The sequence below is a fragment of the Pithys albifrons genome, chromosome 12 (genome assembly GCF_047495875.1).
Source record: "Pithys albifrons albifrons isolate INPA30051 chromosome 12, PitAlb_v1, whole genome shotgun sequence".
Lineage (NCBI taxonomy): Eukaryota > Metazoa > Chordata > Aves > Passeriformes > Thamnophilidae > Pithys > Pithys albifrons.
The window spans coordinates 13,600,453-13,614,342 of record NC_092469.1 but is presented as its reverse complement, the minus strand read 5'-3'; the positions used below and the strand labels follow the sequence as shown (position 1 = coordinate 13,614,342).

Here is a 13,890-nt window from a genome sequence, read left to right as displayed (position 1 = left end):
AGAGAACTGTGCTGCTGAAAGTACAGACCTCTGGCACTTTGAATCTGCAGGAGGAGCTCATTTGAATCCTTTTAAGAACCTGGTTGTTAGTCAAATCCAGCTCTTTGGTAAAAGGGTGGAGAGCCACCCATGCTGTTCTAAGCAAGTGAGCTCAGAGACTTGATTATGGAAGAGTCTCCTGGCATAAGTGCTGGGCTTTCTGCCACCTGCTGTAACTATTCCCACTGTTTCAACCTCTTGTTCTTCATGTTCAAAATCCTAATGCTTGCTTATATTTATGTACTCCATTTAATGATAAGAGAGTGGCTCTGATCAGAAAGCAGCTTTCCCATCAGCCTGATTTTCAGGACTATGCACCAGGCACTGCCAGTCCCACCTCTGTTTTATTCTTGGCAAGGTCAGTCCTTTGCTCACTGTCCAGACCTCTGATAAGACTGATTTCTGCAATCTAAGTTTCTGACAACAAATTTGTACTTTTTCCTGTCAAGCCAACTTTTATCTGCCAGGTGGAAAATGCACATCCTGTAAGCTGAAGTGATACCTGTTGCCTGTTGAAATAAAGCTGTTGTGCAGTAGCAAGCTGGCATAAGCTGAGCCTGCACCGGGAGACCAGTGGCAAACAGTCCCCAGTCATACAGTTCAGCCTAGGACTAACACCCAGTGACCCCATTTTTGGGTATGGGAGGGGAACTGCACTCAGCAGGTCAAGCTGCTGGTCAAGTATAGAATAAGCTCTGAAATGATGCTAGCAGAGCTGTGTCTTGCTAAGAGTTCATGGGCAAGGCTGCTTACATGGCACCACACCTTGATATGTGTGCTGGGGATTGGGTCTAGACAACTGTCATGCCCTGCTGGGATATGGCAATTTGGTGTGGAACCTTCCTCATGTGGCCCCTTCACTGCTTGGGAAATGCACTGCAGCAGTACCATGCTGGATCAGTACCTGCTGAAGAGGGATCTCTATAGCAGTGATTCCATGTCCTAATTCAAGTTCCAGTTTGGAGTTGAAAAGAATAAACAATTGGAATTGAAGGTTATCTGATTTGAGACCCTGTTTCTTCAAGCCTTGTGTATTGCTGCTCATCTCAATACTAACTCACTGAATACTCACTGGCAGAACTTCTTTGCTGCCTGTTTATGAATGCTGGAACCATTCCTGCAGTCTGGTCTGCGGCTGAACTGTTTTATCTCACTCCATATTGAATTGTTCCTGTTTTCAGCTACTTGGCAAACTGATAGCCACAAATCTCTAAATATTTGTTGTGAAGTAGGTGAACAGCTCAACACTTAAATAACTGAAAGCCACTGGTGCCCTGCCTCAAATGCCAGGCTTGGAGGTGCAGTCAGCCGGTGGGGAACGTGCCCTCGTACAGCCAAGCTGATCCATGGGCTGCACAAGGCCACCTTGCCAGGTATGAGGTTTCTGTTCTGTTTCTTCCCCTCCATAACTGTTCACTTGCCCATGTTCTTTAGCCCACTTTCCGGTATTGTCCTGCTTACTCATTTTGTGGGTATGTGTTTCATATTCATACTCCTTTCCATAATGATCCAAGTACTTTGCAAGCGGCTACACCTAATTGTAAATACAGATTTGTACCCCGCAAGAGCATCTGTAGAGATGGTTCCCTGTGTAAATTAAGACCCCGTCTTCCCCCCAGTAGCTCATGTCATTTGAAATTCCAGTGAGTGGAGTCTTTGCCCTGTACCTGCAGTGCTAGCCTCTGGCTTTCAAGATCTAGGACAGGAAGGGTGGGAGAGCAGACGTGTTCATTTTTAAATCTTTGAAAGCTAACTGCAAATTTGGCTCCTTAAATTACTTCATCTGAGTCACCGGAGGCAGAAGGGTGGTTCCTTGTGTGATCGGGTAGGTAGGGTTTTGCTCAAGCCGGGGCTGGTACGCCCTCTAGTGTAGTATTATTAAAAAGCAGCAAGCTCTAGAGAGCCCAGCTTCTTCCCAGTCTCCTGGGAGGCTGTTCCAAGATCTACCAAGCACAATCTTAGGCTCACAATGCAGTCGAAGAAGTAACTTTGTTTTGTTAATTAATTTACTCCCAATTTTGCCAAGCAGACTATGCTGTGAATAGCTGTAGTGTCTGCCACTTTTGTACAAAGCTACCCAAATAATTTTTTTGTTTTTTGAAACCTCCATTACTCACCTTTTTCTACTTCTACTGGAGCAGTTTAGAATAAAAACTATTTTCTCCCCAAGGAGAGCTGCTGCCCAGATGGGCAGCACAGTGCCTCACAAACCAGTGATTCACAGAGTCCTGTCCTTTTTTGACCCTTGTGTTTTGGGATTGAAGCTGAAGATTGTTGCTTGTGTATCTTCATGAAGATTTGCCCACAGGACATGCTACATGCTCAGACAAGGGTGCAGAGTACTCATGTCACTTGCTTTGAGCTCACTGCTCCTCTGCTGCCAGCTGTGGTCTTACACCACTGTGGTGGTCTTCAACAACAGGCCTGGAACTGGACAAGGAGCAGACTTGAATCCAAAGCTACTCTCTCCCACCCCAGGAGAGGCAGGAGGAATGAGACATGCACACTGTCCCCAGCTCACTGCAAGCCTGCACTGTCTGGCTTGGATGAAAAAACACGTGTGTCTCAGTGCCAAAGTTTCCAGTAAGCAGGTGCAGGCCAGGGCTGAGCCTCCAGCAGGGAATTATCAGCACAGCTCTGCTGCCCTTTTTGGTGGGCTGGACACTTAGGAGGTGAGTCTGGCTCAGTCCTACTTGCAGTGAACACAGGGCAGGTGCATAGTACTGGAAGCACATGCAGGGAGGTGCACCAAGAGCACTGCCCAGGACACAACTAAGAGGACACGAGGCCATGCTGTGGATCGCAAGCCAGAAATAGGTAAGTTACCACATTCCTGCTGCCAGCACACCAGCCCTGCTGAGGCTGGAGCCACAGCCCTTTCAGAGCTGAAGCCAGGAGCTCTCTGCACCCCACCCATGCAGAGTGAATGGGAGCAGGTTCTTCTTTCAGCTGTTCAGCTTGTAAATTCTGTGAAAAAAGGCTGCATCTGGGTCTGTCTGCACAACATTTAGCATAATAAAGTCCTGCTCCTTGTTAAAGTGCCAGGGCCTTCCCAGTGCCAGCAGCTTTACAGCCTCACTGTCTTCCTTCTCAACTCCACAGAGTTGTGCAGCTGGAAAAACCTCATATTTCCCATGGCAGCTCCTTTATTTTTGCCTCTACAAACAGGGAACACAGTTAAGTCCCCAAAAATGTCTTGGACATTTTGTAACAAAACTTGCTTGACCAGTGTGTTTGAAGCATTTAACTGACCCATTTCCTTTTTTTTTTTTTTTAATAAAAACAGTCTTTAGCTCAGAGCAATGAACAGTTGTAATTCTCACCCTGACAGGTCAGAGATGCCACTGTGCTGCTCCCTGAGAGAACAGCTGGAAAGCTGACAGTTGTGGGACAACCCTCTCCCCGTGGCATTAAAAGCAGTTTAGAGTGTGTGTTACAAAGGACTTGGGAGAAGACTGAATTTCATTTGTACAGTTAAAAAAGCCACCTGGATCCTACTGTATGCCTTGATGAAGGTGGACCAGCAAAGTTTGTCTGCTCTTAGACAGGTCCCAGCTGAATGCCTGGACAGGAACCTGCCCACCAACATCTTCTGTGCCAGTGGTCACACTCTGCACCATCACTCGTAATAGACAAAGGAAAAATCCCAAAATCCTGTTCTGTTGCGATGCTTGTTCGGGCCTGCCAAGCTACGATGGTTGATGTATTTCACAAACTTCATAGTTTCTCTGTCTCTGTAAACTAAGGCCAAGCAGTTGTCCTCTGGGTTCACTGTCAACAGCTAGAAGACAAAAAAGTAAGAGAGGAAATCAATTTCATAAAAATTGCTTTGATAGAAATTCTGAAACAAACAGAACAGTTTCAAGTTAGTGAGAACAAAGGTCTGGTGTTAGAAAATTAACTGTGACACTATTTTAATTTTAATACCCCTCAACCTGAAGCATTATTATACAGTTGGGGAGTTCTGGACTTCTTACTAGTATGAGTGGTCAGCGCTGTCGCTGGTACTGATGCTGAATGTGACCCCACTGACCAGTACTTCCCTGGAAAAGTGTCATCTCTGCTACAGCCTTGTGTCCCTCCAAGGCTGGCGGGTGCAAGAGCTATGAGGCACTGTCAGGGCCTGAGTCTCATGCTGTAGGTGAACACCAGCCTCCTGAAGCACGAGCAGTGACGGGGGCAGGAAGGCTCCAGGGCAGTACTGAGCACCCCCAGGATCGTGTATGTGTTATGACAAAGCATAACGTTATCACTCCACCCTGAACAATTTTATCTGATTTGCAGCCAGTAACTGATGTCCTTACCTCTTCATCTTCACCTTTAGCAATGTAGGAGGTAAAGCCACCATATTCAGGGTCCCAGTCTTCAAACAGAAAAAAAAAAAAGATTCTTAGTAAGTTCAATGCTGCCCAGGCTCCATACAGCCCTCCTGGAGATGCCATTTTATCACCCCGCTGCCCAAAGTTACTGGATACAGAAAGATCCCAAGTTTACCTCCTCCAGTCTACTTTTTTCTTCTGTTCAGAAACAACTTGAAGCAATTGTACTGGATTTGCCTCTTACAGAAGACAGGCTATTTAAAATTGTTTGGTGCTCTGCTCCTCACATGTAGAACAGTTTTGCCTTTGTAGATACTCAGATGGATTTCAGTATAATTACCAGCATGTGCCAGATAGTTTCAGATGTCTGTTCTGGGCTCAGCTGGTCTAAAATGCTTGTGTTTAGATTTTTATTTTCATCACTATTTAACTAGCAATCAACCTAAAATGCCTAGACATGCCTAAAGTAACTTTTGAAAACCCTGGGCTTTGTGAATTAGAGATGCAGTGATAATTCTGATGAGAAAAGGGGTGAAATGGAACACCTTTACTAGCTGTTCTGGCCACCTGACCCTCCTTCCACTGTGCCCAGGGCCATTGCATTGCTTAGGAGAGGAAAGGTCTGGGAGACTCAGCCTTTCCCTTTGCCCAAGCGCCACCTCCTGGCTCCAGCAGGAAAGGCCATAATCCCAAATCTTTGTATACAAAGATACTGAAACAAGGGTTTACGCCGAACTAGGACTTGGACAAAATCTAAAGAGACTTCTGTATAGAAGAAAGCAGGGACATTTTGGTTGTCTTAGCACTGCTGAGAATTCAGAAGTCATTCCCTTATGCAGACCTTGTAAGGAGGGTGACATCTCTCTCCTGTTCTCACTTACCCTCACAGCCACAGAAGAAGAGCAGGTCAAGAGCAAATTCTGTTGCTTGAGTGTCATGGACCAGAGTGTAGTGCCCGTGTGTCCAGCGCCGCAGCTCCCCTGCACACACAGGGGTTCCCGAGCCTGGGAGAGGGCACAGACATGCCAGGGAAAGGCAGGAAGCCACGCAACAGCATGTGGGGAGCAAGGCCTGGCACTGTCACACCACTGTGAAAACTGTCTGCTGGCCCCAGTGAAAAAAAGGTGAAACCACAGATCCCATGTCAGTGTCTTTCCCAGAGGTGGCTCCAGGTTATGGACTTGGAACAATGTATAGGAGCGGGACCGAGATTTGCTCCATACAGACCCAAGCTCTGATGTGCTTTAGTTTAACCAGTTCTTCCTTTTTTTTAATGTTCCCCTCCCCAGATTGAGCTCTGAACCTCAACAGGCAGCATCCTGTCTGCTCTGGAAGTACCCTGGAACTACCAGAAGCCTCAGTGAAGAAGGATATTGCTCTGAACTGACTCTTTGTGCCCCTTCCAAGGAATTTTATTAGAATCTGGGGAAGCTTTTCTTTTCTCATGAGTTTAGTTCAGTTTTCAATCCACATATACCCAAACTATGGCCTCCTCATATATGAATTTAAAATCACACAGTGGGGACAGGGCAGATAGAAGAGCTAAATGACTACCTGTGGAAATTAGAAAAACCAAGCCTCTGTTCCTTCTAAGTGTTCTGATGGGATTTTTCAGTAGGACTATTTTGTTTACTAACTTTTATTCCAGTGTCCACTAATTTGCCTGCCTTAGTGCAGGATGAGCATTTTCAAAATTCTGCCCTTAAACTTCAGAGCCACTGTTTCAAATACACATCACCAATCCACACATCCAAACTTAATCTCATCTTTGATAGCAACGGTATCTCACTGCTGACAATAAATGGTTATTAAAGCTGACACTGTTTTCTCAAAGGTTAAATCCTACTTTTTAGGTATCACTTTTCTAACTCTGAAAAGACCTTACTGTTGACCTGTTCACCTTTTTCCTTTGAATTTGTTATCTTGTGTGAGAATCTGATTTATACAAAGCAGGGATATTTGGATGCAGAAACCACACAATGATTGACAAAGATTACTGGGCAATTAGCAGCTCCCACAAGAAGTCCCACCCTTTAGACTTAGGTCTGTTCAAAACAGTAACTTTAAGTTAGTTGTTAATTTACTCTACATTCTTTTGCAATGGTCACTGATTTTGGATACCCAATCTGATTGTGCTTCAGGTCCTGCATTTGTGCTGGTGCCTTGTGCTGGCCGCAGTACAAGATGAAATGCTACATTCCATGAAAATGATTGGGAATTCTGCTGCCAGCACTCTCAGCATCAGGATTGTGCTTGAGTCCTTTCATGCTGCTGCTGGTCTACTTACCGTTCTGCATCTCGCCGTCCTGTGTCTCAGGAGTGTTGTCAGGCTGGTCTGGCTGACAGGCACTGCCATCAGCGTGTGGTTCAGTCTCTTCCTGCTCAGGTTTGGGACTGCTGTGCCCAGCAGTGTCTGCTGCTTGTCCTTCCCCAGCATCTTCATCCTCATCAGAGGGAGCCAGGAAGTGCAGCTTTAAGCCAGTGAAGTTGGAAAGCAGCAAAAACAAGGCCTCAGAGCGTAAGAGCTGCAGGAATTTCTTCAGGGTGTCAGGGAGACTGTCTTCTTCTGCTGCCTCGTAGAGTCTGAAAGACAGCAGGTGTATCAACAGGTGTTATCTCCTTGCTGGAGAGCCAACAAGGACCACTGCATCCTTGGGGGTAGCATGACCCAGTGCAGCCTCATGGCAGCTCCTGCTGGGCCTGATCAACAAGTGCAGCATTCTGTCCTTCCCCACCTTTTATTGGCAGGCCCTCGACTGCTCCACCGTATCTCTTTGTTCTCCAGCGCTTCACAGAGTAGTTGGAATTTCTCTTTCTAGGCAAAAAAGAGATGTTAATGCTTAGCTCCCGGGTGTGCCAGAAGCAGTGCCTCCAGATAAGGCTCTCTAACTTGTCCAAGAATCCCAAAACTGCTGAATTTAGAGGCACTGCCTGAGCCAGCATCGTGTCTTTTCAGTGTCAGTGACCAGGAGGTATCAAATGCTACTTGGTTGGTTGCTGGGTGAGAATGCAGTTTCACTGAGATACAGGTACCCAGTAAAACAGGTCAGTCAGCCTTGAGAAGCAAAGCCCTTCAAGTAAGACAAACCTGTCATGGGTCATTTATTTCACAAACAGGTGGGGTTCCCCAAATGCTACACTGTAAGAGTTGAGGGAAAGGCTGGGAAGCAGGAAAGGGGTCATGGGTTTCCAGCCTTCTGCTTTGCTTCTTGCAGGAACTAAGTCTGAAGACAAGTGTTTGATTTTTGCTGAGTCCCTATGCAGAGGTGTACAGGCAGTCAGAGGGGATCCATCCACAGAACCACAGTGTGGTGGATGTTGGAAAGGACCTCTGGAAGTCACCTGGTCCATTCCCCAGGGCATGAAACTGGAATGTGTTTTAGTTAACAAATGTGCAAGCAAGCCCTTTCCCAGCCTACATGCCATGTGGTACCTGTGAGCCCTGCAACCTGTTCTGGCAGATCAGATCAAATGGAACCACCAGGCTCACCTTAAGAAAGTCTTTCAGGAGAATTTCTGATCGCTCCTCAAATTCCTCCTGGATTTGAGCTTGGGAGTCCACATCCAAATAAACTAGATTGATCCACTCATACAGTATTTCATGCTGGAAGGGAGATGGATCGGAATGCTGAATTTGCAAAAGTTAGGAAGATTCTTCAATTTCCCCTACTGAGCTGCCACGGGGCTGGATTCCTACCCAAACACACTCCATTGCTTGCTTTATTTCATTGCACCACGAGTATTTGCCACATTTTCTGAACTATTCTAGGTATGCAAAACACACAGAGTCAAGAAAGATGCACAGGAAAGAAATTGGATACAAATTTATGGACAGGAAACAAAAAGCATCCCCAGAACATCAGTCCATCCTATAACAGGTATTACAGGAACATGAAAGAGAGAAACACAGACAAGCAGATGTGGGTTTGTTACTCACATCATAGGGGATGTGGGGGCTCCTGGGCAAGGGAGCCTCAACGTGGCGTGCAGGTCTGGCCACCGAGGGGCCATGAAACCAGCCACTCACTGACAGGCGGCACTTCTGGGACACAACTTCTGATACCTGCAACAATGGTGAACAGCACATTACTGTTTAGACAACAAAACATGTAAGGACCAAGTGTAACAGGCACCATATAAACTCATGACAGCAGATGGACATACTCCACAGAGCCCACTGCAAATGCAGAAAAGTCAGGCAGGGGTAGGCCAGGTCAGATTATCAGAGGTCTAAAGCAAATTCTGATGCTCAGGTCCATTTTACATTTCCAGAATTTCAGTCTAAGCTTCTACTCCAAGCTGACAGCAGAGCCTCTTCTCTCTCTCTCCGAGAGCTTTGTCATTCTGTTACTAAAGGTCGTGGTATTTTATTTTTCTACCATTTATTTTGTTGAAGGACTAGCCATCACAGACTGCAAAAATCAGCTGTCACAGCTTAATCTGGAAGCTCAGACGTGGAGCAGCTGTGGGCCTCAGCAGACTATACTGCTCTGCCTTTCTGTTCCTCACTTTTTAAAAAATGCTGTAACACAAGCCATGATGAAGGGCATTTGCCTGTAGCTTTGGCTCTTTGTCTGCCTATCTGTGAGACTAAGAGCAGCCACTCTATCCTGGCATTTATCCTGGTTTGTGGAAACTCTTAATTTTCCCACAGTGATGGTCACTGTTAAATCTTGATTTCATGAAATTGTGCAGATGAGCTAAATGGAACAATTTCACACTCTTGGGTGCTGTAACAGTAGTGTGAAGAGAAAGCCATTCCTTTATGACAGGTTTCAAGCCACAAAATCTTGCAAATTTTTGAGGAGCACATACAGACTTTCCACTGTTGGTTTTTGGGTTGGTTTTTACAATATGCTGATGGAACAGGAAGAAGAAACACAGTCCGTTTTGAAAAGGTTTTGGTTCTTATTGTTACTGCAGTGGCCCTTGTGTAACTCAAGAGGTGTTCTAAGTTATTTGGAATGGCTACGGAATCCTAAATCACTTGGGAAATGGAAACCAGAAAAATGCCTGGTACTAAAAGCTCATGGATCTGCTCTGCTCAGCAAACACCTGCAGCTTTATTTGTCATTTCTGAAGAAATGTAAGCTACCAAGGCCAAAACCTTAAGTTGAAGAGAAAATACTGACTAAATGGCCCAATGGCCCACAGGAATTTAAGGCTGAGCAGCTTCATATCAGCCTGATCCTTACATAGTCCTCTAATGGCAACTCACAGGCTCTGTTTATTGATGAAAGGGTCAAAGAAATGATTCCATGGTTCAGCAAATACTCTGGGTACAACCAGTGAGGTTCAGATCTTTGAAGTTTTGATTCCCAGCACTCCCAGTTAGGCTTATTTAAGCTGGGTTTATTCCCTGCGTTAACAATATCAGAGACAGTACATGGGATATAGTGCTAATGTGGCAGATTAGGTCAGGAGGAGGCAGTCACAGGTAAGTGGAACATGGACATTAAATGATAGGATTAAATCACTATCTGAAAACAGTTAGAGCAGTGACCAAGTAGATGCTTCTGTAAATTAACTCTAAGATATAGATGACAAAAAATAAACCCTTAAGTGGTTTAAAGGAGGATATGTCCAACCTACATCACTGATTGTCTTCCTCTCCAGCCTTCTGCTCTTTGGCCCTGTTTAATACAGTCCCTCATACTCTCACGTTCACAGGAGTTTCAGCTTTCAGTCAGCTGTTTGTATCCTGCAGTTCCACAAATTATGCCCCTGTTGGCAACATGATGGGCTAAGGAGCTCTTCTGGAGCAAGGTCACAGCATCAGCATGAAAAATGTGAGCTAGTTTAAAACAAGCCAACAAAGAAAAACAAGCCCCAGCCAAATTCACAGCTATGGCTTGCCAGGATAGCAACACAAAAAAGAAATTTTTCTTTCCCAGAATGATGATAGTTTAAAGTTGGCTTTGTCAGTTCCTGTCCTCTATTTAAAGTCCTTGAAGCCCTGCCTTTAGCACACAGCACTTGGCATGAGTAACCACTCTAGCCCCAGCTCTTCTCCCTACCCATCAGTATTGTAATAACACACAGAGTAAATAACCACAACAATGAGAATCAAAAAATGAACAAGAGACAGCTCCTTGCCTGGTGGAAAGAGACTGGAGACACTTCAAAGAAAACCAGAGTGTTCCATGAAGGTACTAATGACTTGGTGATTTGCTGTGGCTGAAAGTGTTCTGAGGAGGAAGAAAACATACTCTGGTTAAGATATTGAACTGGAACTTGTTAGAAACTGCCATTTCTCTCTGACTTCATGACACTGACTGGGGGGAACACCTGGGTATAAGAGATGGAGCTCAGAGAAAGGGCTTGGTGAGGAATCAGGGCAACTCTGCTATGGACAGGCAGACAAAGTTGGAACTGTTCAGTCTTGAGAAGAAAAGGCTCCAGGGAGACCTTAAAATCCTTTACAGTGCCTAAAGGGGCTACAAGAGAGCTGGAGAGGGACTTTGGACAAGGGCATGGAGTGACAGGACAAGGAGTAATGGCTTCAAACTGACAGAGGGCAGGTCTAGATTAGATGTTAGTAAGAAATTCGGTACTGTGAGAGCATGAGGCACTAGCACAGGTTACACAGAGAAGCTGTGGATGCCCCATCCCTGTTCACAGCCAGGTTGTACAGGGCTTGGAGCAACCTGGTCTAGTGGAAGGTGCACCTGCCCACAGCAGGGGGTTGGAACTAAATAATCTTTAAAATCCCTTCCAACCCCAAACCATTCTGAAGTTCTGTTGCTGGTAAGGGACATTATCCTCATCAAACTGGAGTTACTGGCATCGCTTCCAGCTTGCCCCCACTCTTGGCCCTCCCAAAAGAAGGAAATAAAAAGCTGTTTCTTTATCTGCTGTTGCCCATTGCCTGCAAAGCCCAGTACAGCCCAACTCCAAGGCACAAATTTTACCTACACATCAGCTTTTCTGGACAAAGGCAAAACTCTTTATCTCCCTTTTACTGAGGAAAAGAGTTGCTGCAAGGGGTGCACAAGCTTCATGTTTTTGATCTACCCAAGGCCAAGCTCGCAGCTCTCACCATCTGTGCTGAATAGGTCCAGTGTTCCCCCATCACTGCTCTCCCAGGGTGGGACGAGGTACAGGATGAAGGCGATTCTCCGACCTTCCAGCTCATCATCGTGGCACAGCAAGACATCTGCAATTACACACGGTTTGCTCCTGGGGCATCTTTCCAGTACACACGTGATTCATTCCAACAACTGCTTCCCAGATTTGTTCCAAGGACACAACAATAAAAACAATAAAATCCAAGAACTGCATTTTCAGTCAGCAGTATCATCAGCCCAAGATCTGCAAGATTAACTTCCATGGGACTGCACTGCCATTGTTAGATTAGCCCACTGTGAAGGTACAAGCAGGCAGACCTTATCACCCACACCTTCCTGGCTGCCACCAGGCACAGAGGCCAGAGATTCCCAATGGAATGGAGGTTTGTGGCTGGAATAGAGGCGAGGGGGAATCCGGGGAACAGAAAAGCTGAACCAGCAATTGGTTGTGTGAAAGACTTAAGAATTAGAGCTGATTACAGTAAAAAAATTCCCCTTTCTCCAGTAACTTTCTATGACTAAAAGCATAGGCACAGCTAGAACATGGAGTCACCAAGTGATGTTTAAACATCAGACAAACTCAACTGCAGCATTTGGAAGTTGAGCACGTCACCCTTTTACATGGAAATAGGCACATAAACATGGACTGAGTATCTCTGAAAAGGTGGGGACTTGCAACAGCACCAGGTGCAGTTAAAGCCACCAGCAACAAAACTACAGCAACAGGTTTTTTATAACTTGTACTTTGTTTTCTGAGATTTTGATTTGCTGCTGACAACCTACAGGACCCTCTGGAAGTAGAAACGGGATGGAATGGGTTATAAAATTAGATTTTCCATAGACATTTTGTTCCCTACACATGCACAGAAGCTTTGGGGAAAGGATCACTTATATACTGACCTGTATACTCATATTTAGCACAGGAGATGTCAATAGTTGGCTCCAGCTCTATCTGGGTCACGGCAGAAAGCCACGGTCGGAATTCTTCACACAGAGCATGCCTGGGAAGACAAGCACAAGGTAAGTGTCCTCCTGTATTATAAAACACACATATCACCACAGCCTAAACTAATTTATTGCTTCTCCTCCAACTATTTAAACAGTTACAGATGCTGTTGCTGGGGGTGACAGTGTATTTCCTGTAGAACCACACAAGAATAGGTAGGCAAACAGCCCAATGTTCACAGCACTGCTGGCAACAACCAGCCAGAACTGCACAGGGAGGCGTTTCAGAGGTGACAGATGCAGGAGGGCCGAGTAAGGAGGAGAACTGAACAGACTGAAGTGTCACGAAGGGCACAGGGCAGACTGAGGTCCTCAGGACCGGTCTGTGGCCCGAGCACGGGGGCAGAGAGGCGGCCACGCCGAAGGAAACCCCTCGCAGCCCTCGCCCCGTCCCCGAGCGGGCAAAGCTCCGGGCTGGCGCTTTTACCTCAGCGCAGCGATGTGCGGCTCCGGGCTGGCCCCCAGCTCCTCGGACTGCGGCGGCCCATGGAAAAGAAGGAACTGGGGTTAGGGCGGCTCATCCCGGCTCGGCTCATCCCGGCCCGGCCCAGCCCGGGGCGCACCTGCCGCAGCGAGAGGAGATCGTTGCGCCGCCCGCAGAACTCGAGGCTCAGCAGCTTGTCCCGCAGCGCCTCCGCGAAGGCCGCGCCCGCCAGGAACCCGCGGATAACGCCGTGCCGGAACGGGGCCGGCTCCAGCACCGCCGCCTCTGCAGGGGAAAGGCCGCCGGTGAGGGGCGGGGAGCCGGGCCGGGCCGAGTCGTACCGTGCCGCAGCCGCTCCCCGCACGCCCGGGCCGGGCCGTACCGTGCCGCAGCCGCTCCCCGCACACCCGGGCCGGGCCGTACCGTGCCGCAGCCGCTCCCCGCACACCCGGGCCGGGCCGGGCCGTACCGTGCCGCAGCCGCTCCCCGCACACCCGGGCCGGGCCGGGCCGGGCCGTACCGTGCCGCAGCCGCTCCCCGCACACCCGGGCCGGGCCGGGCCGTACCGTGCCGCAGCCGCTCCCCGCACGCCCGGGCCGGGCCGTACCGTGCCGCAGCCGCTCCCCGCACGCCCGGGCCGGGCCGTACCGTGCCGCAGACGCTCCCCGCACACCCGGGCCGGGCCGGGCCGTACCGTGCCGCAGACGCTCCCCGCACACCCGGGCCGGGCCGGGCCGTACCGTGCCGCAGACGCTCCCCGCACGCCCGGGCCGGGCCGTACCGTGCCGCAGCCGCTCCCCGCACGCCCAGGCCGCCCCCGCACGCTCCCGCAGCTCCGCGTCCCCGAGTGCCTCGCACAGCTCCGCACGCGCCTCCCGCTTCCCGCGCTTCGCCCCCGGCGCCGCCGCCACTCCGCGGCGTTTGGTGGCCATGGCGCTCCTCGCTTGGACTGCAACTCCCGGCGGCCCCCGCGCCGCCTCTCCGACGGCCAATCGGATGGCGCTGAAGGCGGGACAAGGCGCCGCTGGCCAATGGG

At 48.4% G+C, this 13,890-nt stretch overlaps 1 protein-coding gene across 1 annotated transcript; it reads right to left on the bottom strand.

Moving 5' to 3' along the window:
• Positions 1-3,175: 3,175 nt before the first annotated feature.
• Positions 3,176-13,804, bottom strand: OGFOD1 (2-oxoglutarate and iron dependent oxygenase domain containing 1). Its single transcript, XM_071567707.1, has 13 exons — positions 13,636-13,804; positions 12,994-13,139; positions 12,858-12,904; positions 12,326-12,426; positions 11,398-11,514; positions 10,455-10,546; positions 8,296-8,421; positions 7,849-7,962; positions 7,094-7,173; positions 6,646-6,941; positions 5,240-5,362; positions 4,344-4,402; positions 3,176-3,820 (listed from the first exon to the last, which is right to left on the bottom strand). The coding sequence occupies exons 1-13, from the start codon at positions 13,784-13,786 to the stop codon at positions 3,659-3,661; spliced, it is 1,614 nt and encodes a 537-aa protein (XP_071423808.1). The 5' UTR covers positions 13,787-13,804; the 3' UTR covers positions 3,176-3,658.
• Between the last annotated feature and the right edge of the window lie 86 nt (positions 13,805-13,890).

Bases quoted from the DNA above. Each gene is read 5' to 3' on its own strand.
- OGFOD1 (XM_071567707.1), bottom strand. From the start codon at position 13,786: ATGGCCACCAAACGCCGCGGAGTGGCGGCGGCGCCGGGGGCGAAGCGC. The intron at 8,422-10,454 runs GCAAGGAGCTGT...CCATTGTTGCAG, and splicing joins CTCCAGTCTCTTTCCACCAG to GTATCAGAAGTTGTGTCCCA. The intron at 3,821-4,343 runs GTAAGGACATCA...TTTGTCTTCTAG, and splicing joins CTAAAGGTGAAGATGAAGAG to CTGTTGACAGTGAACCCAGA.